The sequence below is a fragment of the Paramisgurnus dabryanus genome, chromosome 2 (assembly GCF_030506205.2).
Source record: "Paramisgurnus dabryanus chromosome 2, PD_genome_1.1, whole genome shotgun sequence".
Classification (NCBI taxonomy): Eukaryota; Metazoa; Chordata; class Actinopteri; order Cypriniformes; family Cobitidae; genus Paramisgurnus; species Paramisgurnus dabryanus.
In genome coordinates, this window is record NC_133338.1 from 25,590,078 (window position 1) to 25,616,126 (window position 26,049).

The following is a 26,049-nucleotide window of genomic DNA, read 5'->3' on the forward strand; positions in this document are numbered from 1 at the left end:
TCTCTTCTGGATTTGTAGGCCCCTGGTCCTCAATAGAGGGTAAAAATGAAGAGAGAGGAGTCTCTGGTGTTTCTTACCTGAGGAAACTTTATGTGACTGTCAATGGTGTCACTGTGACAATGATGAAAAGCAGGAAAACTTTGGTCAGTATTCACAGCTGCTGTCAAAATGAAACCATCATTTAATGAAGGTATTCTGTAGTCTTGAGTTTATAACTTTTGCTTTTAATTCACGTCTGTTGCTCTTTATCTCTTACACATTCAGGTAAATGGACTCAGGGTTTCCCTCCCTCACTCCCCATCTCCGCTCATGTCTCTCTCTCTTGCTGGTCAATATGTTATCCTCACTACTTCCTTCGGTCTGGAGGTGAAATGGGACGGCAACCATTATGCTAAGATCACTGTTCCCAGGTACTGTAGCTCTGAAAACAGATTCATTGTAAAATATCCTTCACTCTGAACTAAAACAAGAAAGAAACACTAAAACCCCACAATGATTGCTAAAGGGCATCAGCCACAAATAAATCTTAAAAAAGCAAATGAAAAAACATCTCTTAGGGATTGAATATCTTTTAATCTCTTTTTCATTCTTACTTTTTCAGTTCCTACTATGATCAGATGTGTGGCCTGTGTGGAGACTATGATGGAAACCCCAATAATGACTTCACTAAGCCAGATGGCTCTCAAGCCGATAGCTCAGATCAGTTTGGTAACAGCTGGCAAACTGATGAAGATGAGGACGAAACGTTAGTACTTTGACCTCTTTTTCATTTTATCAACTGCAGAAAAAAGTCTTGATGATTGGGTCCATCAAATTTTTGACAAATCAGTGTTGTGTTTTCAGATGCAAGCCTGACACAGGGCCTGACCCACCCTGTGATCCTGAGCTGGAGGATCTGGTGTCAAACCCAGAAAACTGTGGGAAAATAACTGACAACAATGGACCATTTAGGTTTGGCTTTAGTGTTTATATTGTTTCAAACATGAGCTAACAGACTACAGAGACCTTTAAGTGCTTAACCACTGCACACTTTCTCTCACCAATGCTCCTCACAGGGACTGTATAAAGGTGGTGGATCCACTGCCTTTCTTCCAGAGCTGTGTGTTTGATATGTGCCGTTATGAGGGACTACAGCAGACTCTCTGTGATCAGCTTCAAGCTTACACTGATGCTTGTCTGAGTGCAGGTGCACCTGTCTATCAGTGGAGGGAGCCAGACTTCTGCCGTAAGTCATAATCTCTTATATTACACAGCATAAAGTATAGACTGGACTGGATTCAACATATTAAACAGATACTCTGCAGTTTTGTATCCACCATGGAAAAAAGCCTCTTTTTTTCTTTCAAAGTGAGCTGGATTCAGCTAATCATTTTACCTCAGTATGTTGCCCCCTTGAGGCAACCAAAAAATCCCTTTATTTGGCTTTTGTTAGCATTTTAACGTAAAACTGAACTTGCACCCCCATTTCAACCTTCTTTATCATTCAATGACAAGTTTTTCTTTATATTTATTTCCTCCAGCTCTGGTTTGCCCTCCAAACAGCCATTACTCCATATGTGTGAGCTCCTGTCCAGAGACGTGTCTGGGTATCAACGGACCACCAGGCTGTAGTGAGAAGTGTGTTGAAGGCTGTGAGTGTAACCCTGGATTCATCTTAAGTGATGATAAATGTGTGCCACTTAAAGACTGCGGCTGTGTGGACTCCTCAGACTCCTACCATCCAGTGAGTTTACTTGAAACACAGGACAGTTTTGAAGATCTGATTTTTTTATTTCCATTTTTTACTGCTTGAGAAACAGGTTTATCATTGTGCTTGTTGTTGTTTTATCTCTATCAATGTTGTCATTTAGGTAAATGATAGCTGGTATGTTGAGGGCTGTACAGAGAAGTGTACATGTGAGGGTGGAGGATCTATTCAGTGTTATAACACCAGCTGTCTGCCTACTGAGAGCTGCCAGCTTCAGGATGGAGACTATGGCTGCAGACCTCTTGGTAACAATGACAGTAGCTTATATATAATGAAGTTTTACATGTCCTGGTACACTGTTTACAAACTTTAACACATTATATATAACTAACACATACTTTTTGACAATCTTTGCAGCAACACCTAAACCAACAACACCTCAGCCAACTACACCACCACCACCAGGTATTTCACACTTTCATTTTCCTTAATAATACTGTAGTAATTAAAAATGTGAGATTAGAAAAGCTAAACAAGTCTTTATGTCTTCCAACAGTGACATGTCCTCCAGATGCTGAGTACATTGATTGTGGCCCAGCCTGTATTCCTAGCTGTGATCGGCCTTCAACAAATTGCACAGGTTCATGCATCAGCGGCTGCTTCTGTAAACCAGGATTTGTTTTCCGTGGTCAGCGCTGTGTTCCTATTGAACAGTGTGGTTGTCTAGATGAAGACAACAATTACTTTGAGGTATGTGAGTTGTCATTTATGTAAGGATGCATTTTTATCTGTGATCAAAGTCTTTGCTCTAAACTCAGTCTGTGTTTATACTCAGCCTGGTGAAATTATATTTGGAAATGGCTGCTCCAAGTTGTGTCGTTGTGCTGGCAACTACACCTTTGACTGTGTGGACAACAGCTGTGATCCTGTGACAGAAGAATGTCGTGAGGTTGGTGGCGTCCATGGCTGCTACCCTAAAGGTATGACAAGCAACTACAATCTCCCCTTACATCAAAATAAATAAAGCCTTGATTTTAGATTGACTTTTGGCAATTACCAATTTACCAATCCATTCTTGTTAATAAAAAAAGTGTACACATTTCTAATGAAGTCAGTTTTTCTGCATTCAAATCTGTTTAATATAATTTGGATTTCTTTCCTTACAGGAACCTCAACATGTGTTTCTTCTGGTGATCCTCATTACACCACCTTTGATAAACAGCGCTATGACTTCATGGGGAACTGTTCCTACCTGATGTCTGAGCCTTGTAACAGCACAGATGTGCCGTACTTCGCTGTGTACACAGACAATGAGAATCGCTACAACAATCCTTCAATCAGCTATGTTAAAGCTGTGCATGTCCATGCATTTGGAGTGAAAGTGTCCATTCTGAAAGGAGGGATTGTGCAGGTAGACGATTGTTGATGATTTATGCACGGTCATGTCTGTTCACTATTATAACTCTAGATATATTTAATGTTTAGTGACACAATGAAAGGTAAAGTATGATGTATGACTTTTCTCAGGTGAATGGTACCAATGTGAACATCCCTCTTACTCCGGTCAATGGCATTGACATTTTCATGGCTGGTGCACAATACACAGTGGCATTAAACTTTGGTGTGACTGTACGTTATGATGGAAACCACTACATGGACATTAAAGTTATCAAAGAGTGAGTGCGATTCATTTTAACTTTATGAGATTGTTTGAGACCTTGTATTTCACTTTTAAACGTCTCTGCATGATTTTCCAGCTATGAGGACAAACTTTGTGGACTGTGTGGAGACTACAATGGAGATCCTAAGGATGACTTCCGTACCCCCACTGGTGAACTCGTCCAAAGCCCTAAAGATTTCGGTAACAGCTGGAACACAGACCCTGAGTAAGACAACATGGAATGCCTACAGTGTTAACAAGTACATTTATATTAATGGATATCATAGATGAACCTTTGATCCTTCCTTTCAGTTGTGGAAAAACAGAGGTTGACCCATCACCTGGGTGTACAGATACTGAACTGGACTTGTATGAAGGACCTGCTTACTGTGGTATTATACTGGACAGCAAAGGTCCATTTGCTACTTGCCATCCAAAAGTCAACCCCAATGTGAGTGAAATAAAATATTATGATTTGTTAAGCATAATTATAAACTTCTAATGCATACTGTCTTAACATTGTGTGTATAGGGTTTCTTCAAAGACTGTTTGTTTGATGTGTGTGAGTTGGATGGTGCTCAGTCTGCATTGTGTGAAGCAATAGAGGCGTATGTCAATGAATGTCAGCAACGGGGTGTCACAATTGGATCCTGGAGAAACAGCACCTTCTGTCGTAAGTCTGAAAAATACATACAGTATTCCTCAAGGACACCATAAGATACATGTGTTACATATTAAATAATATCCTGTGCTCTGTATTATAGCATGAAACTGCTATAAGGTTAAATTAACAACAATGGCAACAAAGATTATTAAATATAACCCTGCCTGAAAAATCACTGCATTTAAACCAAACATTGTGAATAAGTGTAATAAACCACAGGTTAACACGCAGTCTTCCTTTACAGCTCTGAAATGTCCAGCCAATAGTCACTTTGGATCCTGCGTCCCAATTTGCCAACCATCCTGTTACCCAATTCCACCAAATCAGTGTACAGGACCCTGTTCTGAAGGATGTTTGTGTGACCCTGGGTTTGTCCTTAGTGCTGGACAGTGTGTGAAACAAGATGAATGTGGCTGCATGCGTAATGGACAGTACTACCAGGTGAGGAAACTGTCAATTCAGGTCATCATTGTCGATTTTATCTATAAACTTACTGACATGATATTTATGTTTTGATTGATTTCAGCCAGGTGAAGAGTTTTACACCAAGGACTGTGAGCAGCTGTGTAAGTGTGAGCCTCCATTTGTTACCTGTAATGTTGCAGACTGCCCACCAATGGAGCAATGTGGTGTACAGGGTGGAGTCATCGGGTGTTACCCAGAAGGTCAGTATTACGGTTGACTCACTGTAAGTAACTGTATACCCGAATATAACCATATGATCACATTACACTGCAGTGAGACAGATCCCATCATAAACATCTCACTATTTCAAAATACAGTATACTGTTGAATTTGAAAACATGTTTTATTACAAATTGTTAATATTTGAAATATACTTGAAACATATTTTGTTTTGTATTTAATCTAAATCCTCTAGATTCTCAGGACTGTATTATCTCTGGGGATCCTCATTATAACAGCTTTGATGGCAAATACTTCACTTTCATGGGCACTTGCACCTACACTCTGGCACGCACCTGCAAAAACAACACTGGTAATCAAAGTCAAAAACCAGAATACAAATGAACAACTAATGTTCAGACACTCAATGTAAGTGTATTGGTATTCAGCTTTAAAACAGTGATGTGTTTTTTCTCTTCTGGATTTGTAGGCCCCTGGTTCTCAATAGAGGGTAAAAATGAAGAGAGAGGAGTTTCTGGTGTTTCTTACCTGAGGAAACTTTATGTGACTGTCAATGGTGTCACTGTGACAATGATGAAAAGCAGGAAAACTTTGGTCAGTATTCACAGCTGCTGTCAAAATTAAACCATCATTTAATGAAGGTATTCTGTAGTCTTGAGTTTATAACTTTTGCATTTAATTCACGTCTGTTGCTCTTCATCTCTTACACATTCAGGTAAATGGACTCAGGGTTTCCCTCCCTCACTCCCCATCTCCGCTCATGTCTCTCTCTCTTGCTGGTCAATATGTTATCCTCACTACTCCCTTCGGTCTGGAGGTGAAATGGGACGGCAACCATTATGCTAAGATCACTGTTCCCAGGTACTGTAGCTCTGAAAACAGATTCATTGTAATATATCCTTCATTCTGAACTAAAACATTTAGCAAGAAACACTTAAACCCCACAATGATTGCTAAAGGTCATGGGCAACAAATAAATCTTACAAATAAGTCTTTAAATATCTTTTCATCTCTTTCTCATTCTTACTATTTCAGTTCCTACTATGATCAGATGTGTGGCCTGTGTGGAGACTATGATGGAAACCCCAATAATGACTTCACTAAGCCAGATGGCTCTCAAGCCGATAGCTCAGATCAGTTTGGTAACAGCTGGCAAACTGATGAAGATGAGGACGAAACGTCAGTACTTTGGCCTCTTTTTCATTTTATCAACTGCAGAAAAAAGTCTTGATGATTGGGTCCATCAAATTTTTGACAAATCAGTGTTGTGTTTTCAGATGCAAGCCTGACACAGGGCCTGACCCACCCTGTGATCCTGAGCTGGAGGATCTGGTGTCAAACCCAGAGAACTGTGGGAAAATAACTGACAACAATGGACCATTTAGGTTTGGCTTTAGTGTTTATATTGTTTCAAACATCAGCAAACAGACTACAGATGCCTTTAAGTGCTTAACCATTGCACACTTTCTCTCACCAATGCTCCTCACAGGGACTGTATAAAGGTGGTGGATCCACTGCCTTTCTTCCAGAGCTGTGTGTTTGATATGTGCCGTTATGAGGGACTACAGCAGACTCTCTGTGATCAGCTTCAAGCTTACACTGATGCTTGTCTGAGTGCAGGTGCACCTGTCTATCAGTGGAGGGAGCCAGACTTCTGCCGTAAGTCATAATCTCTTATATTACACAGCATAAAGTATAGACTGAACTTGATTCAACATATTAAACAGATACTCTGCAGTATTGTATCCACCATGAAAAAAGCCTGCAATTCTCTCTAATAAAGTGAGCTGGATTCAGCCAGTCATTTATCTCAGTATGTTTCCCCCTTGAGGACACCAAAAAAAAAAATCTCTCATTTGGCTTTTGTTAGCATTTCCTGATTAAAACTGAACTTGCACCCCCATTTCAACCTTCTTTATCATTCAATGACAAGTTTTTCTTTATATTTATTTCCTCCAGCTCTGGTTTGCCCACCAAACAGCCATTACTCCATATGTGTGAGCTCCTGTCCAGAGACGTGTCTGGGTATCAACGGACCACCAGGCTGTAGTGAGAAGTGTGTTGAAGGCTGTGAGTGTAACCCTGGATTCATCTTAAGTGATGATAAATGTGTGCCACTTAAAGACTGCGGCTGTGTGGACTCCTCAGACTCCTACCATCCAGTGAGTTTACTTGAAACACAGTACAGTTTTGAAGATCTGATTTTTTTATTTCCTTTTTTTACTGCTTGAGAAACAGGTTTATCATTGTGCTTGTTGTTATTTTATCTCTATCAATGTGGTCATTTAGGTGAATGATAGCTGGTATGTTGAGGGCTGTACAGAGAAGTGTACATGTGAGGGTGGAGGAACTATTCAGTGTTTTAACACCAGCTGTCTGCCTACTGAGAGCTGCCAGCTTCAAGATGGAGACTATGACTGCAGACCTCTTGGTAACAATGACAGTAGCTTATATATAATGAAGTTTTACATGTCCTGGTACACTGTTTACAAACCTTAACACATTATATATAAACTAACACTTTTTGACATTCTTTGCAGCAACACCTAAACCAACAACACCTCAGCCAACTACTACACCACCACCAGGTATTTCACACTTGTTTTGTTTTCCTCAACAATAGCTGTTAAAAATGTGAGATTAGAAAAGCTAAACAAGCCTTCATGTCTTCCAACAGTGACATGTCCTCCAGATGCTGAGTACATTGATTGTGGCCCAGCCTGTATTCCTAGCTGTGATCGGCCTTCAACAAATTGCACAGGTTCATGCATCAGTGGCTGCTTCTGTAAACCAGGATTTGTTTTCCGTGGTCAGCGCTGTGTTCCTATTGAACAGTGTGGTTGTCTAGATGAAAACAACAACTACTTTGAGGTATTTGAGTTGTCATTTATGTAAGGATGCATTTTTAACTGTGACCAAAGTCTTTGCTCTAAACTCAGTCTGTGTTTATACTCAGCCTGGTGAAATTATATTTGGAAATGGCTGCTCCAAGTTGTGTCGTTGTGCTGGCAACTACACCTTTGACTGTGTGGACAACAGCTGTGATCCTGTGACAGAAGAATGTCGTGAGGTTGGTGGCGTACATGGTTGCTACCCCAAAGGTATGACAAGAAACTACAATCTCCCCTTTCATCAAAATAAATAAAGCCTTGATTTTAGATTAATACAAAGAGTGTACACATTTGTCATGATGTCAAATATCTTGCATTGATATCTGTTTAAATTTGTTAACACTGGATTTCTTTCCTTACAGGAACCTCAACCTGTGTTTCTTCTGGTGATCCTCATTACACCACCTTTGATAAACAGCGCTATGACTTCATGGGGAACTGCTCCTACCTGATGTCTGAGCCTTGTAACAGCACAGATGTGCCGTACTTCGCTGTGTACACAGACAATGAGAATCGCTACAACAATCCTTCAATCAGCTATGTAAAAGCTGTGCATGTCCATGCATTTGGGGTGAAAGTGTCCATTCTGAAAGGAGGGATTGTGCAGGTAGACGACTGTTGATGATTTATGCACGGTCATGTCTGTTCACTATTATAACTCTAAATATATTTCATGTTTAGTAACACATTGAAAGGTACAGTATGTTGTATGACTTTTCTCAGGTGAATGGTACGAATGTGAACATCCCTCTTACTCCTGTCAATGGCATTGACATTTTTATGGCTGGTGCACAATACACAGTGGCCTTAAACTTTGGTGTGACTGTACGTTATGATGGAAACCACTACATGGATATTAAAGTTATCAAAGAGTGAGTATGATTCATTTAAACCTTTTTATAAGATTGTTTGAGACCTTGTAATTTACTTTAAATGTCTCTGCATGATTTTCTAGCTATGAGGACAAACTTTGTGGACTGTGTGGAGACTACAATGGAGACCCTAAGGATGACTTCCGTACTCCTACTGGTGAACTCGTCCAAAGCCCTAAAGATTTCGGTAACAGCTGGAACACAGACCCTGAGTAAGACAACATGCAATGCCTACAGTGTTAACAAGTACATTTATATTAATGGATATCATAGATGAACCTTTGATTCTTTCTTTCAGTTGTGAGAAAACAGAGGTTGACCCATCGCCTGGGTGTACAGATACTGAACTGGACTTGTATGAAGGACCTGCTTACTGTGGTATCATATTGGACAGCAAAGGTCCATTTGCTACTTGCCATCCAAAAGTCAACCCCAATGTGAGTGAAATGAAATCATATGATTTGTTTAGCATAATTATAAACATCTAATGCATACTGTCTTAACATTGTGTGTATAGGGTTTCTTCAAAGACTGTTTGTTTGATGTATGTGAGTTGGATGGTGCTCAGTCTGCATTGTGTGAAGCAATAGAGGCGTATGTCAATGAATGTCAGCAACGGGGTGTCACAATTGGATCCTGGAGAAACAACACCTTCTGTCGTAAGTCTGAAAAATACATACAGTATTCCTCAAGGACACCATAAGATGCATATGTTAAATATTGACTATGGCTTGTGCTTTAAAACCAAACATTGTGAATAAGTGTAATAAACCACAGGTTAACACACAGTCTTCCTCTACAGCTCTGAAATGTCCAGCCAATAGTCACTTTGAATCCTGCGTCCCAATTTGCCAACCATCCTGTTACCCAATTCCACCAAATCAGTGTACTGGACCCTGTTCTGAAGGATGTTTGTGTGACTCTGGGTTTGTCCTTAGTGCTGGACAGTGTGTGAAACAAGATGAATGTGGCTGCATGCGTGATGGACAGTACTACCAGGTGAGGAAACTGTAATGTCAATATTTTACATTATATAAACATTATTTAAACAATATATAACTTGTGCACTATACTGACATGATATTTACTTTTTGATTGATTTCAGCCAGGTGAAGAGTTTTACACCAAGGACTGTGAGCAGTTGTGTAAGTGTGAGCCTCCATCTGTTACCTGTAATGTTGCAGACTGCCCACCAATGGAGCAATGTGGTGTACAGGGTGGAGTCATCGGGTGTTACCCAGAAGGTCAGTATTACAGTTGACTCACTGTGAGTAACTGTATACCCGAATATAACCATATGATCACATTACACTGCAGTGAGACAGATCCCATCATATACATCTCATTATTTCAAATTTCATGTTTTCTTAGTTATTAACAAATGGTTCATATTTGAAATATACTTGAAAAATATTTGTTTTGTATTTCATCTAAATCCTCTAGATTCTCAGGACTGTATTATCTCTGGTGATCCTCATTATAACAGCTTTGATGGCAAATACTTCACTTTCATGGGCACTTGCACCTACACTCTGGCACGCACCTGCAAAAACAACACTGGTAATCAAAGTCAAAAACCAGAATACAAATGAACAACTAATGTTCAGACACTCAATGTAAGTGTATTGGTATTCAGCTTTAAAACAGTGATGTGTTTTTTCTCTTCTGGATTTGTAGGCCCCTGGTTCTCAATAGAGGGTAAAAATGAAGAGAGAGGAGTTTCTGGTGTTTCTTACCTGAGGAAACTTTATGTGACTGTCAATGGTGTCACTGTGACAATGATGAAAAGCAGGAAAACTTTGGTCAGTATTCACAACTGCTGTTTACATTAAACCATCATTTAATGAAGGTATTCTGGAGTCTTGAGTTTATCCAACATAACTTTTGCATTTAATTCACATCTGTTGCTCTTTATCTCTTACACATTCAGGTAAATGGACTCAGGGTTTCCCTCCCTCACTCCCCATCTCCCCTCATGTCTCTCTCTCTTGCTGGTCAATATGTTATCCTCACTACTTCCTTCGGTCTGGAGGTGAAATGGGACGGCAACCATTATGCTAAGATCACTGTTCCCAGGTACTGTAGCTCTGAAAACAGATTCATTGTAATATGTCATTCAATCTGAACAATGATTGATAAAGGTCATTGGTCAAAAATGAGTCCTACAGAAGCAAATCGAAAAACATTTCTGGAGGATTAAATATCTTTTAATCTCTTTCTCATTCTTACTTTTTCAGTTCCTACTATGATCAGATGTGTGGCCTGTGTGGAGACTATGATGGAAACCCCAATAATGACTTCACTAAGCCAGATGGCTCGCAAGCCGATAGCTCAGATCAGTTTGGTAACAGCTGGCAAACTGACGAAGATGAGGACGAAACGTCAGTACTTTGGCCTCTTTTTCATTTTATTAACTGCAGAAAAAAGTTTTGAGGATTGGTCAATTTCAGATTCTTGATGACGTTTGACAAATCAGTGTTGTGTTTTCAGATGCAAGCCTGACACAGGGCCTGACCCACCCTGTGATCCTGAGCTGGAGAATCTGGTGTCAAACCCAGAGAACTGTGGGAAAATAACTGACAACAATGGACCATTTAGGTTTGGCTTTAGTGTTTATATTGTTTCAAACATCAGCTAACATACTACAGAGGCCTTTAAGTGCTTAACCATTGCACACTTTCTCTCACCAATGCTCCTCACAGGGACTGTATAAAGGTGGTGGATCCACTGCCTTTTTTCCAGAGCTGTGTGTTTGATATGTGCCGTTATGAGGGACTACAGCAGACTCTCTGTGATCAGCTTCAAGCTTACACTGATGCTTGTCTGAGTGCAGGTGCACCTGTCCATCAGTGGAGGGAGCCAGACTTCTGTCGTAAGTCATAATCTCTTATATTACACAGCATAAAGTATAGACTTCCTCAAACAAAACAGATAATATGGCATTATATTCACTTTAATATAATTATATTCACAAAGTAAGTATCACATTTTTTGTTACAGTAAAGAGCCTGCTTTCCTCTCTCTTTGTAATTTATAACAGTTCAGGTAGGAAGAGCAAAGCTAGTGTTTAACTACAAAGTACAATTAGGTTTTATTTATGCTGTAGTACAGAATAAACACCTAACCATGTGGTTGCAGCATCACTCACAAAGTTTCCAGTTATTACTGCAGTTATAGACCCTTTTACTGTTTGTACACAATGATGACGTGGCAGCGTATGCGCGCGCATTTAGGCAACGGAAGTATCGTAAGAATCCACAGTGAAGCAACACAAACAGTAAGTTATTTTAAAAAATTGACTTTATCAACATTTTCAACACAACTACCAGATCCGTGTACTATAGTGGAGTGGATAAAAGATGTTAGCAGATGGCCAAAAATAAAGTTGCCAGATACATATATACGTATATTAGTATATTATATTAGTGCAACCAAACGCAACAACGGGACATTTTGATGTTGAGAAACCGTTTTAATAAACTTTCTGAGTTGCTACCACGTTAGAACCAATGGGGAATAACACCACTTCTGTTGCCCAAATGCGCGCGCAGGCTATTTGATTACGTGAGCTGTAAAAGGGTCTATTCATCCATCTTTAGAATAACAAGGATGGTACAAAGATAAAGTGAGCCTTCACTGAGCTTAATTTTATCTCTGTATGGCTCAGTATCTTTTTATTATGCTGCTAAAATGATCGACTAGTTTGGTTTTCTGTATCTAGTGATTTAATTTTTTTCTAAAAATGATGTGCTAAATTTTCTAAATTTATTTATAGCACTTATGTTGATACTAATGCTTTTTTTAACACTAATGGGATTTTAAAGACTTTAGTAGCCAGGAGAGTATAGAGCAAAGTACATACTCCAAACTCGAACCTGCATCCCTACTTATTCACATTTTCCATTTTTCCTCCAGCTCTAGTTTGCCCTCCAAACAGCCATTACTCCATATGTGTGAGCTCCTGTCCAGAGACGTGTCTGGGTATCAACGGACCACCAGGCTGTAGTGAGAAGTGTGTTGAAGGCTGTGAGTGTAACCCTGGATTCATCTTAAGTGATGATAAATGTGTGCCACTTAAAGACTGCGGCTGTGTGGACTCCTCAGACTCCTACCATCCAGTGAGTTTACTTGAAACACAGTACAGTTTTGATTTAATTTGATTTTATTTCCTTTTTTTACTGCTTGAGAAACAGGTTTATCATTGTGCTTGTTGTTATTTTATTCAATCAATGTGGTCATTTAGGTGAATGATAGCTGGTATCTTGAGGGCTGTACAGAGAAGTGTACATGTGAGGGTGGAGGAACTATTCAGTGTTATAACACCAGCTGTCTGCCTACTGAGAGCTGCCAGCTTCAGAATGGAGACTATGGGTGCAAAGCTCTTGGTAAAAACTTAAGTAGTAGCTATACATAATATAATTTGCATGCATTATCTGGTACATCAGTTTTGCACCTTTTACAGTATCAAATCATCAACTCGTGCTGTTTCTGCACATACTTGTTGGCACTCCTGACAGCAAGATAATTTATTCTTTTTAACGGCTAACCATTTTTATCTTTCCTGTAGATACTGGCATTTGTTCAGTTTCTGGTGACCCTCATTACACTTCCTTTGATAAGAAAGTGCATCATTTCATGGGCGCCTGCTCCTACACTGTTACTAAGCCTTGTAATGAGACCTCCGGCTTGCAGTACTTTTCTGTCGAGACACAGAACGAGCACAGAGACAATAACAAGAAAGTATCTTATGTACAATCTGTTATCATCCATGTCCACAACACAAAGGTCATTTTGGGCAAAGGCCGTAAAGTTCAGGTAAGAGACATTTCTGAGATTTAACACATTAAAGGAGATTAAAGGTGGAGTGCATTCACATGCTAAACTTCTTTGTATGTTCTGAAGGTGAATGGAGTTCAGGTCACTGTGCCTGTCACACTTCCTAATGGAATTAAGATCTTCCTAAGTGGCAAATTTGTGGTGCTCGACACAGATTTTGGATTACGTGTCCGTTTCGATGGAAATCACCATGCTGATGTTGCCCTGCCTTCCTCCTATAGCGGACTGTTATGTGGACTTTGTGGTAAGAACTTGTCCAGCAGTTATATTGCAGATTTAGGGCAAGTAATAATAAGGAAGTGTTTATGTACACTGTATGCAAATACTACTACCAACCAAATAGTCTGATCAAAGTTTTTCATTTTTAATCTTAACAATTACAACTATATATGATAGGAAACTATAATGGTAATCCTAATGATGACAACATCAAGTCAGATGGGAAACCAACCGACAGCACCAATGAGCTTGGAGAAAGCTGGCAGGTGCCCGATGACAGACCAGAGTGAGTGAAGTAATATTAAAATATACAACATTGCAACTACACAAATGTGACCCTGGACCAAAAGACATGTTATAAGTTGCACATGTATATTTGTATCAATAGCCAAGAATACACTGTATGGGTAAAATCTGTTTGTTCACGTTCAGGGACTATTTTTTCTAGCGGAAGGAATGCTTTTATTGATTTAACTTCATGAAAGTTGCACTAAAATCATTAGGATTATAAGTAAAGATCATGTTCCATGAAGATATTTTGTAAATTTTCTACTGTATATATATATAAGTCTTAATTATTAGTAATATGTGTTGCTAAGTACTTAACTTTAAATGCAATTTTCTCAATATTTAGATTTTTTGGCACCCTCAGATTCCAGATTTTCAATAGTTGTACAACAACTAACAAACAATATATTAATGGAAACATATATATTCAGCTTTCAGATAAATCTCAAAAAATTGATCCTTATTACTGGTTTTGTGGTCCAGGGTCCCAAATAAGAATAACGTTTTTTCTATAGAGTGCACTAACTGGGAAAGAAGGATAAAGATTGAAATAAGGACCGTTTTTTTACAATTATACATTAATATATGTTTACTCATTTCACAGTTGTTCTCATGGTGGTGGAGACATTGAATGTGATGATAAAATTGAAAGTGAAGCTCAGAAACCTACCAGCTGTGGCATGATCACTGACCCCAATGGTGAGACACATATTCACTTATTCACTTTTAAACACACATTAATGCTAAAGTCACAGTAAAGAGTCATAAATGCTTTTCAAAGCTTTTACCATAATTTGAAATGAATCTGTTTTATTCCCAAAATCAGTGTTAGAGGATACAGCATATTTACTGCAGTGCCACTTTTTGTTTACCTACCTTCTATTTTGAACATCAAGGCTGCATTTGTTCTTCAGAGAGATACTGGTTTATGCCAACATGGTTTTTCTCTTAAAATTGAACTGTTTAAATATTCTTCTGGGGGTTTTGGCTACAGTGATTTTAGCAAATTACACCTTGGTATTACCAATAACCAATAACACATTAATAAAAAGAGCAACGGATGTAAATGTACAAGAGTATTCATTCTTTTCCTAAAACATTGTGGGAAATTATGTTTATTGCCTTCCATTTCCTAACATTATACACCAACTGGCTGTTTTTATGACCTTTAACACCTGCATTAATGTCTACTTATTTCTCTTTCTAGGAATCTTTAAACCATGTCATGCAGTGGTGCCCCCCAATCCTTACTTTGAGAGTTGTGTGTTTGATCAGTGTGGCACGGGTGGCAGTGCAGTGGCCTTGTGTCAAGCTATTGAAAGCTATGCTGACATATGCGCTCAAGCTGGGGTGTCAATTAACTGGAGAAATAACACTTTCTGTCGTAAGTGTTTGAGTATACGTGTGCATCTGTCTACGTATGTGAAGCTTTGGTGTACAGGGCTACATTTTAGACAAAGTTAAAGTTCAGTTTAATACTCAGCAGGTTTTAGATTTAGGGGTTTGTGTTTTGTGCTCCATGGGAATTCTGTAAAACTTTTTTAAAGCCTGCAATTTATTGTATCCTGGTAACCTTTTGAAAAGCTCCCCCTTCAATTAGTGAGTGTTAAATGAACCTGTTTGTTTCTTTTGTTCTCTAAATAGATGTCTTTAAAGATTTGTACCTTTGTCTCTCTCCTCCCACATTCCTGTTTCCTGCCCATTTCCCAGTCCATTCTTTTTCTCCTCTTTTCATTCAGTTTTTTCCTTTGTTGGGCGCTTCCTCATACCACTGGTTCATTTAACACCCCTCCATCTTTTGCATTTATCATAGCTATTAAATGTCCTGTTGGTAGTCACTATGAGCCGTGTGGTTCAGCGTGTCCAGCCAGTTGTCAGGACCCTGGATCTGAAGGCATCTGTTCTGAGCCTTGTGTTGAGGGATGCGTGTGTGACCCTGGTTTAATACTGAGTGGAGACAAGTGTGTGGCCTTTAGCGAGTGTGGCTGCACTGACAGAGACAACAACTACAGGCCTGTGAGTTACTAGTTTTTCAGCTCATAACCAGACTAAACGCATCTCTTACATTTGTTTTCAAGTTTAAGACAAAGATAAGGTTCTTAAAAAGGTTCCCAACTTTATCACACAGACCCCTCTTGAATGACTTTAAAGACTACCTTAGATTTTAAGTCTTAACCTTTCATAAGTACAGTACATTGAATTTCACATTTTTTCTGGGTACTTTTATTATGCATTTTTTGTTTACACTTGATTTTAAGGTTTCCTGTTACAGTGTAATGACACATTTAGGCAGAGGCGGACACTACTTAAGTATTTTTACTTTTTACATAAAAGTACATTTTTAAGTATTCGTATTTTATCAGTGTTTTTCTTTGAAAAACATACATTCCAAAGCATATTATCCTAATTTTTACTCCACATAATTTCAAGTTTTTGGTTTATATTTAATATTTAAGTACATTAAACATCTAGGTTTTTTTTTACTTTTACTTAAGTAAAAAGTACTTTTGTACTTTTACTCAAGAAAAGTAAAAGTACACAATTTTTATGTAATTAGGTATTAAATCAATTTAAATAAGCAATATAAAAGGAATACACAGTATGATTCTATGCTTTAGAATGTAGTAAACATTTTTTAGTAAAGTAAAGTACATTTTTTCCTAAGACAAACACTCTGATAAGGCACAGATGCTTGGAAAATGTACTTAAAATACTCAAGTAGTGTCCGCCTCTGCATTTAGGTACTGAGTCACATCTACAAACTTATGTATAATGCACTATAGGGTTAGGATTAGGTTTGGGTTTAGGTGCATGCAATTATGCAAAATTTACTGTTAATCATATAGTAAGTATATGTGACATGTAAGAAAAACACTAAAAAGTGTTGCCGTTTTTCTTTTCCATGCCATTTTTTGTTACATTTTAATGAACATTTTTGTAAATCGTTTGGCACCAGCATTTAGACACAAACCAATTTTGTTCAATTTATTCCATATTATTCATTTAAAATTCCCCATTTCATTGTCATAAATGTGTGACTGTGTTTTTTAGGTTGGAGACAGTTGGTTCACGAAAGATGACTGCACAGAGCGTTGTGTGTGTTCACCATTCAACACTGTAAAATGTGAGGCATGGCAGTGTGGTCCTGCTCAGGAATGTAAGGTCAATCAAGGTCAACTGGGCTGCGTGAACACAGGTACATCTTTAATTATTTGTTTCCTAAAACTTAATTAAAGGTGCAAAAGAGGATGTTTCCGCTGACTGAGAATCCAAAGACCGTTACTGAGTTTTTTAAATAAGTGCATGCGTAAGAACAGCCCCCCTCCTTCACAGCTAATTTCTAGGGAACGCCTTCCAAAACTCGTGCACGAGTATTTGAACACGAGTGTTTGTTTACCACTGGCAAATGCTGTGTCACGTCAGTGGATTCATTATGTGAAATGATATGATAATAAACAAATAAGACGTAAAGTTAGATCATTCGACGCTACTCCCATTTCAACTAGCATGTAGCAGACTGGTCACTGCCTTACAACTACAGTACAAGAACAATGTCGATATACCTGAATAAAAGTACAACAATAATTATTCCACAAAGAAAGAATAATGTTACCTGTTACCTGTCGAGGAGAATTTTTGCGAACTGCACGTCTGTCTTGACACCTCTCTGTTCCTTCATTGCTCTCCAGTGTTGAAATGTTTCTCCAATAATGACTCTGGTTTGATTACGTTATTCTGACCATTTAATCCTCTTCTCAGCGACTTAAAAAGTCTTTCTTTTACGTCCTCCTTCGGGTTTCTTCTCTTCCATGGTGCAAATTCGAGGAGGAAAGCAGGATTGACAATGAAAACAAACCGAAACTAAAGACGGAGTTTCATGCGTTATGCGCATGCGCCACTCGTGTAAAGTTACTGGAGCGTGCACGTCTCTCACAAGGAACGTAATGGCAGTGATTGACAAGCCAGAGGGCCAATGCTCCTGCAATGATTACGTCAACGATTGGCTGATGTTTTTAAGGCCGTACCTTATGCACAGATGACATATATTAATATTATTACTTTCAGTGCACCTAATAAATAGTCTTTTATCATTTATTAAAGACAGTTTCAAGTAATATTGCAAAAATATATTAAACAAACATCCTCTTTTCCACCTTTAAAATTAATTGAAACTTGCATGAATTGGCTTGAATCGAGTTGACAATAATCGAAAACAAACTGTAATAAGATCTTAGCATACTCATTCGAACTAGTGCAAGCATAGCTCAAAACAAGAATAAAAGATACCCCGCATTGCATTAACTAGTAAAGGAAGTTTCACCTGTGCATGCGTATCTTACCATCTCCCTTCTGTGCAGGAGTGGGCATTTGTCACATCGCTGGTGATCCTCACTACTACACCTTTGATGGCATCATGCATACCTACATGGGTACCTGCACTTACACGCTAGTGGCGATATGTAACAGCTCTATGGTGACACCCTTCACCATCGTGGCTAAGAACGAAGAACGCGGTCTGCCAGAAGCTTCGTATGTTCGCTCTGTGACCATCCATCTGCCCACTGCCAACATCACTCTCAGCAAAAGCGGCAGAGTATTGGTAAGAGCCCTAAATGTAAAGAGGAAAAGATAGATGAGGGTATTTAACGAAGCTGCATCTGCATGCCATCCTCTGATAAGACATTGGAACTGTATGCCCACTACATATGATTATAATGTTGGGTATTAAGTGATGTCATTACTTTTAAAGATCAGATACTGTGACATAAAGCAATATAATTGTTTTATACTCAAAAAAGCCAAAATAATTATTTGACTTCAAAGATTTCTGTGATTTACAAGTTTACATTTACATTTTTAAGTGCAAGTGCAAAATGGTGTAAGAGCTACAAAACATGGCATGGCTTTGTGGCCACCCTTTTGGAGGTACTACCCACTTTTGGAGTCACCCCCATTTGGAGGCTACATCTATCTACTTGGACTGTTTTGGTTTTGATTCTCATCGTTTCTCTCCACCAACTAGCTCAATGAACGTAGGATAAAGACCCCCTATGACATCAAAGAAGCCAAGGCGAAAGTGTTTGCTAGTGGAGTAAACAGCGTACTAGACACTGACTTTGGTCTGATTGTGAAGTTTGATGGAGTGCACCACATCGAGATCACAGTGCCAGGAGACTATTTCAACAAGGTATCAAACTGGAAAAGTTGAATGACACTACTTGATTTTTAGTCTTTTTTTTAGTTTTCAGTAAACATTTTTCCTGTCCCTAAACTTTCCCACTATAGGTTTGTGGTATGTGCGGTAACTACAATGGAGATTCCTCTGATGACGACTTGATGCCCAACGGCAAACCTGCCAAGGATGTCATAGAGCTTGGCAACAGCTGGAAGGCGGAGGGAGACAGTGATCCTGGGTACGTACCAGAAAAGAATAAAACCGACCAAAGTCAACCATGTTAAATATATAAATATATTTATGTAGCTCAACTGGTAAAGCATGGCTCTTGCAAAACTGTGGATTCGATGTCAAATGAATACACAAACTGTTAAAAAGTAGATTCTATATGCAATGTAAGCTGCTTTACATGAAAGCATAAATGTCAGGCACCAACTACAATACATGCATTTATGGTGGGTTTTAGATGTTTAGTTTTTATTTTTTTGGGTTGTGCTCATCCATCCAAATTCTCTTTACTTCATCCTCAGCTGCCAGCCCGACTTACGACCTGATGTCCATCCCAACTGTGATCAGAATGAAGAAGAAATCTACAGGTCACAGTGTGGAGAGACAATCCTGTCCGACCGCTTCAAGCCCTGTCACTCTCTCATTCCTCCAGAGGCCTTCCTTGGAAACTGTGTCTATGACATGTGTGAATATGATGGCATGCAGTCCACTCTTTGCGATAACGTTGAGGCTTACGCACAGGCCTGTCAGAGCAGCGGAGTCACCATCAGCTGGAGGAACAACACCTTCTGTCGTAAGTGAAAGAGTCAGAGATAACTGACAGTGTGACATTAGACAAAATATGTTTAAGATTAAAAAGGAGAAGAAATGTATTGTTGATGAAACCAAAAAACCTTTAACCAATGTTCTCATTTAGCATTGCTTTAAGCCAACCCAAGACCTACAATGTATATAACAATGCTATAGACAACTATCTACATGTCACCATTCACATCCTCAATAAACACAGTTATATTTGCAATTTGGAGGCATTTTTCATTGAAACAAAACTTTAGGTGGAAAATATTTACTATTAGTTAAATTCCCAGACCTTTAACATGATTTGCTTGGTATTGCTAGTAGGACGTAAATGGTTTTAGAGAAAGCATTTAATTCATCAATATTTTTATGTACTGAACTATCAAAATATGAAACCAAAAAGTTGATCTCAAGTAGACAACCATTTGGTGGCTACCAATATCTGTGCATTTCATCAATACTCTATGTTTAGCTGAAGGCCTTGATAAAAACTATGAATGTTCATGCATAAACAAAATTTGTTTAATTCAATTATCAATTAAGCATCATTCGGTTAAACCTTTTTCATTTGTGTGTTTCTAGCTCTCCCATGCCCTCCCAACAGTCACTATTCTGACTGCACCGTGCCATGTCCTCCCACCTGTGCCGACCTCTTTTCCATATTCTGCCCGTTGCCGCCAAACAGCTGCGTAGAAGGCTGCCAGTGTAATGCAGGTTTTGTGTTAAGTGATGGGAAGTGTGTCCCACTCTCGAGCTGTGGATGTGTTGACAGCACTGGAGAATATCATGATGTGAGTAAATAAAATCTAACTAGGGTCATAGTGTGTGAAATCTATTCCACAGCATTTTCATATCACATTCCACATCCCAAAAAGTTGCACTAATGACATTTATATATCTCAGGTGGGAGATTCGTGGGTAACAGATCATTGCAGCCAGAAGTGCAGCTGTAGTCTTGGAGGGCAGCTGTCTTGCAAGCCATTTGAATGTGACGACAACTCAGTCTGTGCTTTAGACAACAATGGAGACCGTTACTGTAAACCTGAGAGTGAGTTGAGCAATGACATATACTGAGAATGTGAACAATTATGACACAAAACTAGTCATAATGGTCAATTTTTCGAAATTGAGATTTATACATCTTGAATAAATTAGCTTTCCATTGGTTTAATAAGATAGGACAAATTTGGTCAAGATACAACTATGAAAAATCTGGAATCTAAGGGTGCAAAAAATCGAAATATTGAGAAAATCGCTTTTAAAATTGTCCAAATCCTTAGCAACACATATTACTGATGATAAAGAATTTTTTTATTTATTTACTTTAGGAAATGTAAAAAATATGCACATGGAACACAAACTTTCATGGAGCTCAGATCCCGCTCCGACATAAAATTTCATAAAATAATTGTTTTCTGTACTGACGTTTTTGGATAATTCTCTTAAATTAAAGTAGTAGCCAATGCTGATAAATGGCAGTTATATTTCAGAACGACATTCTTACAGCTTAATTAGTTTTTATCAATTTAAATGTATTAAATTAACGTGATTATATTAAATTAATTCATTTAAATGCATTTGACACATAGAATGGTGGACGCTGTGGAGGAAAAAAACACTCTTTATCTCCCTTGTTGCTGTTATCTCTGTAAAGAACAAATTACATTGCATTTTTATTATTATTATTATTATTTACTGTTGCCACCATCTAAATTCTATGTCTGCTTAATGGTTCGGGTAAGTATTTTTTAAATAAAAATTTTAAATGGTGTAATAACTTCTTTAGTGTGTTGTTCTGTATTTACATACAGTTGTTTGTTAGCTATAGCTTAGGTCCAGTTGAACTGATACAGAGCTCCGGATATACAGCGAAGAAAATAAGTATTTGACACATTAGCATTTTTATCAGTAAGGGGATTTCTAAGTGGGCTATTGAAGAAAGAAATCAGATAATTTAAGTATACAAGTTGAGTCATAATAAATAAAGTGAAATAACACAGGGAATAAGTTTTTAACACATGAAGAGAACAAGGTGCAAAATGTCATAGAAAGCCAGGAGATCACTTGAAATCTGTCAGGATTGAGAGAGAAACCCTGCCCCCTATCAGTACTAATTGATATCAACAGTAGTTATTTAATGTATTTTGCCAGTTTTTTATTTACTTCTATTTAATACTTGCATCTGAGTTTAATGAATGCTTATTTTAGTATTTATACACTTAGATAACCCAGAATCTGTTTTGCTTTTTATAGAATTTGATGACTGCAATATTGCTGGAGACCCTCACTATCGCACCTTTGACAAATTCAATCACCATTACCAAGGACCCTATACCTATGTACTAACCCAAAGCAACAGTCCACTCAGCTCCCTCACACCTTTCACTGTCCGCGGCAAAAACCAACGGCAAGGAGGCCTGAGTCGCGTGTCTCTCCTTCGTGAGGTGTATGTGGACGTGTATGGAATCACTGTTCGCATGCTTCAAAAAAAGAAAGTGCTGGTAAGGACATTGGACATGTGTAATCTCAATAGCAGTTTAACAAACCATAAATTGTTGTGCAATACACCATATATGTATTTGTGTATAAGTGTTTTTATTTAGTGATTTGATATAGCATGTAGTCTGAATCTCTTGCATGGTTTTCTTCCATCAGATAAATGGTGAGAACATTTCTCCACCCTACAGTCCTGTAAAGGGAGTTAGCATAAAAATGAAGTCTCGCTTTGTTATGCTCTCAACTGACTTTGGCCTTTCTGTGCGCTTCGATGGCAATATACAAGCAGGTAAGAAATGCACATTGACATAAAATAAATAAACAAAATCTGAGGGGACTTTACAGTTGACACAGCTATATAATGCGGCTTTCCCAAACTTTCATGATCAGCTTGCATTTGTTTCATATTTATCGAAGGACGACATCTTATCAAACTCTTATCTGTCTCTCTATGTTTACCCTTCCCAAAGTGGTGACTCTGCCCAGTGTATACAAATCTCGTGTGCTTGGACTGTGTGGAAATTATGATGGACGCTCCAATAATGACTACACAAAACCAGACGGCACAGTTGTCCGCAACCTCAATGAGTTTGGAGACAGCTGGAGAGTGAATGATAAAGATGCAATGCTTATTCGCACCCCGGTACTACCAAAAGTGGTACACCTGCACAAGTAAGAGAGATACAAAACAGTGCATTATGCATTATCCAAAACAAGTCTATTTAAGTCTAGAGGAAGTATGGTTATTATGCATTGATCAAAACCGGATAAAAACTAGCTTTTATTTTAGCCACCCTTTACTTACAGTACACATGCTGGATGTTTTCCAAAACAAAATGAGGTGCATTTAGTATATTTTTAAGGAGTTTTTTTATCTTTGTCTAATAATTGTGCATAGACATTTGAGTACTATCTACAAAATGAATTTCATGAGAAACAGAGGAAACAATTTTTGTCCTATCCCTAAATCCTCTATCAGGCGTGAAGTGGAAGAAGATCCAGATTCAGGCTTCGAGACGACCGGCTGCACGGAAGCTCAGCTGAATGAGTTAAATGGGAATAAACAGTGTGGGGCTCTCAGTGACCCTGCAGGTCCTTTTGCTGACTGCAATGCTCAGATTCCTCCAGACATCTTCCAAGAGTGAGTAATATGTGTTAATCTCTTAAGCACTATCTGATGTAACCGTCGGATAAAAAACACAGAGAAATATTTATGTTTGGGAGAGATGCGTTACTTGGACTTTAAATTAGATAATGAGATAAAGTGACTAAGACTGTCCGTGTTTTTTACAGGGACTGTGTGTTTGACCTGTGTGCTGAGCAGGGCAGTGAAGTACTGCGCTGTGAAAATTACGCTGTCTACGCTCGGGCTTGCCAAGATGAGGGGGTCAAACTGGGGCCGTGGCGACAACAGCTTGGTTGCGGTATGACAGACTTGTGTTCTTTTACACAACAAATACAATACATAATTTACAAAAACTGCTTAGACTGAGGTTTAGCCAGTTTGTAGCAATATAAACACTTTCTTACAGATTATCACTTATGAATACATGGAGTGTGCATAATTTCAACTACAGTATGCACTTAGTTCTCTTTCTTAAGTGCATTCTCAATAGTGTTATTGACTTAAAATGTGGTAACACTTTACAACCACTAATAATTTGTTAATATTAGTGAACTATATTAGTTAATGGGGGGGGTGCATGATCTCTGAAAGCCAATGTTGACATTTGAAATCACCTAAACAAACACACCCCCACCCAATAGAATCTGGACATTCTATTGAAAGACCGGCCACACACATATGCAACCCAGGCAACGATGTCAACTAGTAGACACGCCCCTTACTGCTGATTGGCTACAAGTGTGTTTTGGTAGTCGGCCTGACTCCCTTTACCAAAGTGTTTATCAAAAATCATGCACCCCTCCTTTAACATGAACTAGGAATGAACAACTATATTTGTTTTAAAGGTGCAATGTGGGACTTCAGAAGAATTGCTTGACAGAAATACAATATAATATACATTATATCATCAGTGGCGTTACATAATGAACTGTATTGTTTTTATTACCTATTACCTCTATATACACCGAATCCCCCGTTACATGGAACATCATGTATCTACATTATCCCTAAACGGTCAAACTGTTTTAAAAAGCGTGTTTTGTTACTACGTTGTCTCAGATGATGACGTGTTTGTCCTGTGGCAGTTTACGTAGCTTTACCATGCGTCTGGAAAGGAACGGGTGAACTCTGGACTGAGCCATTGGTTGAAATTCACAGTCTCATTGCTAGGATGCCGCTTAAAGTCCCACATTGCACCTTTAACTAACATTAACAAAAATGTATAAATGTTGTAAACATTAAGGGGCGGTTTTTTGGACAGGGTGTAGATTAATCCAGGATTAGGCCTAAGTTAGATTAGGGCATTTAAGTCGTTTATAAGTCGTACTGATATCTTTTAACATACAGTATGTCAATACAAGGTGTTTTTAAATTAAGGCAGCTGAAACATGAATTGTTGTCTGGGAGTAGGATAAGCCCTGTCCTGGAAACCACCCATAGTGCTTATCTATATAATGAATTAACTAATGAATGAAACCTTGTTGTAAAATGTTACCCAAAAATCAAAAAAAATTATTATGTGAATTGAAACTAGTGTTACATTTTAAATCATTATATTCTTTAAATTTAGGACAGTTGTAAAGAAGTAAATTTCAATTGAAATGGCACTTATTATCAACATTTATTTATAACAAAACAGGGCCATGAGAAAATATTTGACATTAAAAACATGAAATTAAAACCACTTAATGTCACGACCGGTTAAACACCGGGAAGTGGAAAACAAAAGGAGAACCCAAACGCAAAGATGTATAAAAATATAACTATGATTTATTTACAAAAAGGGATAACAGAAACACCCACGAGGGGGTAAAACAGAAGATAACCGAAACACTGTGATGAAACACAAACACGGGAAATAACTGCACAGGTCACAGGATACATAAACACTGAATACGACAACGCACGCACACCACACAGAGAACACAAGGGCATTAAATAGACAGCACATCAATGGGGAACAGGTGAACCTAGTTAATCACTTAAGACACGAGTACATAAGGGAGTAGGGTAAAAGTGACAAGACACTGGGAACACGTGTCACACATACATGATGTGAAAACACACGTGTTCCCACATAAACACAATGCTGCCATAATCTTGCCAACATCCGACCTGGATTATAACCAGAGTCAGGCAAGACCATGACAGCCACAAAACACTGGGAACACGTGTTACACAGATATGATGTGAAACACACGTGTTCCCACGTAGACACAATGCTGCCATGATCTTGCTCTCTAACACAGACCTGAACCTATACTAAGGTCTGGCAAGAACATGACAGCAACAAGACACCGGGAACATGTGGAAACCACGCACACAACGTGATTCCACATGTCCCCACACAGAACATAATACTATCACGGTCCTGCCAGATGCACTCAGACCTACATCTAGCACAGATGTCTGACAGGACCGTGACAGTACCCCCCTCTTTAAAGGCGGATACAAGACGCCATGAACAAAAACATTAAACACGAGGAACGAAAGACTGCACAACAGAAGACAACCACGACAACATTACCACAAACAACAAAGGTAAACAGACATACGTAACAAACGGATTGGGGTGATTTAACAAAAACAATATATGATGAAGGGGTGGTGGGGCAAAAACAGGGGAAACAAAATGTCCATGGGGAACATGAGTCTTACAGTCCCGCGGCTGAAAAGCCGACT

General features: G+C 38.6%; 1 protein-coding gene across 1 annotated transcript in view; it reads left to right on the plus strand.

Annotated features, from left to right (window-relative positions):
* The first annotated feature begins 34 nt into the window (after positions 1-34).
* LOC135730854 (zonadhesin) overlaps positions 35-26,049 on the plus strand; it is a 32,381-nt gene continuing 6,366 nt past the window's right edge. Inside the window, exons 1-61 of the mRNA XM_065248832.2 lie at positions 35-143; positions 265-410; positions 602-745; positions 844-951; positions 1,056-1,225; positions 1,521-1,723; positions 1,851-1,992; positions 2,105-2,152; positions 2,244-2,437; positions 2,523-2,667; positions 2,854-3,098; positions 3,215-3,363; positions 3,445-3,573; positions 3,660-3,798; positions 3,879-4,020; positions 4,256-4,452; positions 4,538-4,676; positions 4,892-5,008; positions 5,126-5,250; positions 5,372-5,517; positions 5,692-5,835; positions 5,934-6,041; positions 6,146-6,315; positions 6,616-6,818; positions 6,946-7,087; positions 7,197-7,244; positions 7,334-7,527; positions 7,613-7,757; positions 7,910-8,154; positions 8,271-8,419; positions 8,503-8,631; positions 8,718-8,856; positions 8,937-9,078; positions 9,222-9,418; positions 9,525-9,663; positions 9,863-9,979; positions 10,097-10,221; positions 10,350-10,495; positions 10,657-10,800; positions 10,910-11,017; positions 11,122-11,291; positions 12,335-12,537; positions 12,663-12,804; positions 12,987-13,234; positions 13,322-13,499; positions 13,652-13,760; positions 14,367-14,461; positions 14,970-15,146; positions 15,576-15,778; positions 16,814-16,958; positions 18,121-18,362; positions 18,786-18,950; positions 19,049-19,176; positions 19,469-19,740; positions 20,328-20,536; positions 20,649-20,793; positions 21,999-22,246; positions 22,401-22,530; positions 22,712-22,913; positions 23,221-23,382; positions 23,535-23,665. Of these exons, the coding sequence (XP_065104904.2) occupies positions 120-143; positions 265-410; positions 602-745; positions 844-951; positions 1,056-1,225; positions 1,521-1,723; positions 1,851-1,992; positions 2,105-2,152; positions 2,244-2,437; positions 2,523-2,667; positions 2,854-3,098; positions 3,215-3,363; positions 3,445-3,573; positions 3,660-3,798; positions 3,879-4,020; positions 4,256-4,452; positions 4,538-4,676; positions 4,892-5,008; positions 5,126-5,250; positions 5,372-5,517; positions 5,692-5,835; positions 5,934-6,041; positions 6,146-6,315; positions 6,616-6,818; positions 6,946-7,087; positions 7,197-7,244; positions 7,334-7,527; positions 7,613-7,757; positions 7,910-8,154; positions 8,271-8,419; positions 8,503-8,631; positions 8,718-8,856; positions 8,937-9,078; positions 9,222-9,418; positions 9,525-9,663; positions 9,863-9,979; positions 10,097-10,221; positions 10,350-10,495; positions 10,657-10,800; positions 10,910-11,017; positions 11,122-11,291; positions 12,335-12,537; positions 12,663-12,804; positions 12,987-13,234; positions 13,322-13,499; positions 13,652-13,760; positions 14,367-14,461; positions 14,970-15,146; positions 15,576-15,778; positions 16,814-16,958; positions 18,121-18,362; positions 18,786-18,950; positions 19,049-19,176; positions 19,469-19,740; positions 20,328-20,536; positions 20,649-20,793; positions 21,999-22,246; positions 22,401-22,530; positions 22,712-22,913; positions 23,221-23,382; positions 23,535-23,665 (9,490 nt within the window). The 5' untranslated portion in view covers positions 35-119. The remainder of the gene's footprint in view (positions 144-264; positions 411-601; positions 746-843; positions 952-1,055; positions 1,226-1,520; positions 1,724-1,850; positions 1,993-2,104; positions 2,153-2,243; positions 2,438-2,522; positions 2,668-2,853; positions 3,099-3,214; positions 3,364-3,444; positions 3,574-3,659; positions 3,799-3,878; positions 4,021-4,255; positions 4,453-4,537; positions 4,677-4,891; positions 5,009-5,125; positions 5,251-5,371; positions 5,518-5,691; positions 5,836-5,933; positions 6,042-6,145; positions 6,316-6,615; positions 6,819-6,945; positions 7,088-7,196; positions 7,245-7,333; positions 7,528-7,612; positions 7,758-7,909; positions 8,155-8,270; positions 8,420-8,502; positions 8,632-8,717; positions 8,857-8,936; positions 9,079-9,221; positions 9,419-9,524; positions 9,664-9,862; positions 9,980-10,096; positions 10,222-10,349; positions 10,496-10,656; positions 10,801-10,909; positions 11,018-11,121; positions 11,292-12,334; positions 12,538-12,662; positions 12,805-12,986; positions 13,235-13,321; positions 13,500-13,651; positions 13,761-14,366; positions 14,462-14,969; positions 15,147-15,575; positions 15,779-16,813; positions 16,959-18,120; positions 18,363-18,785; positions 18,951-19,048; positions 19,177-19,468; positions 19,741-20,327; positions 20,537-20,648; positions 20,794-21,998; positions 22,247-22,400; positions 22,531-22,711; positions 22,914-23,220; positions 23,383-23,534; positions 23,666-26,049) is intronic.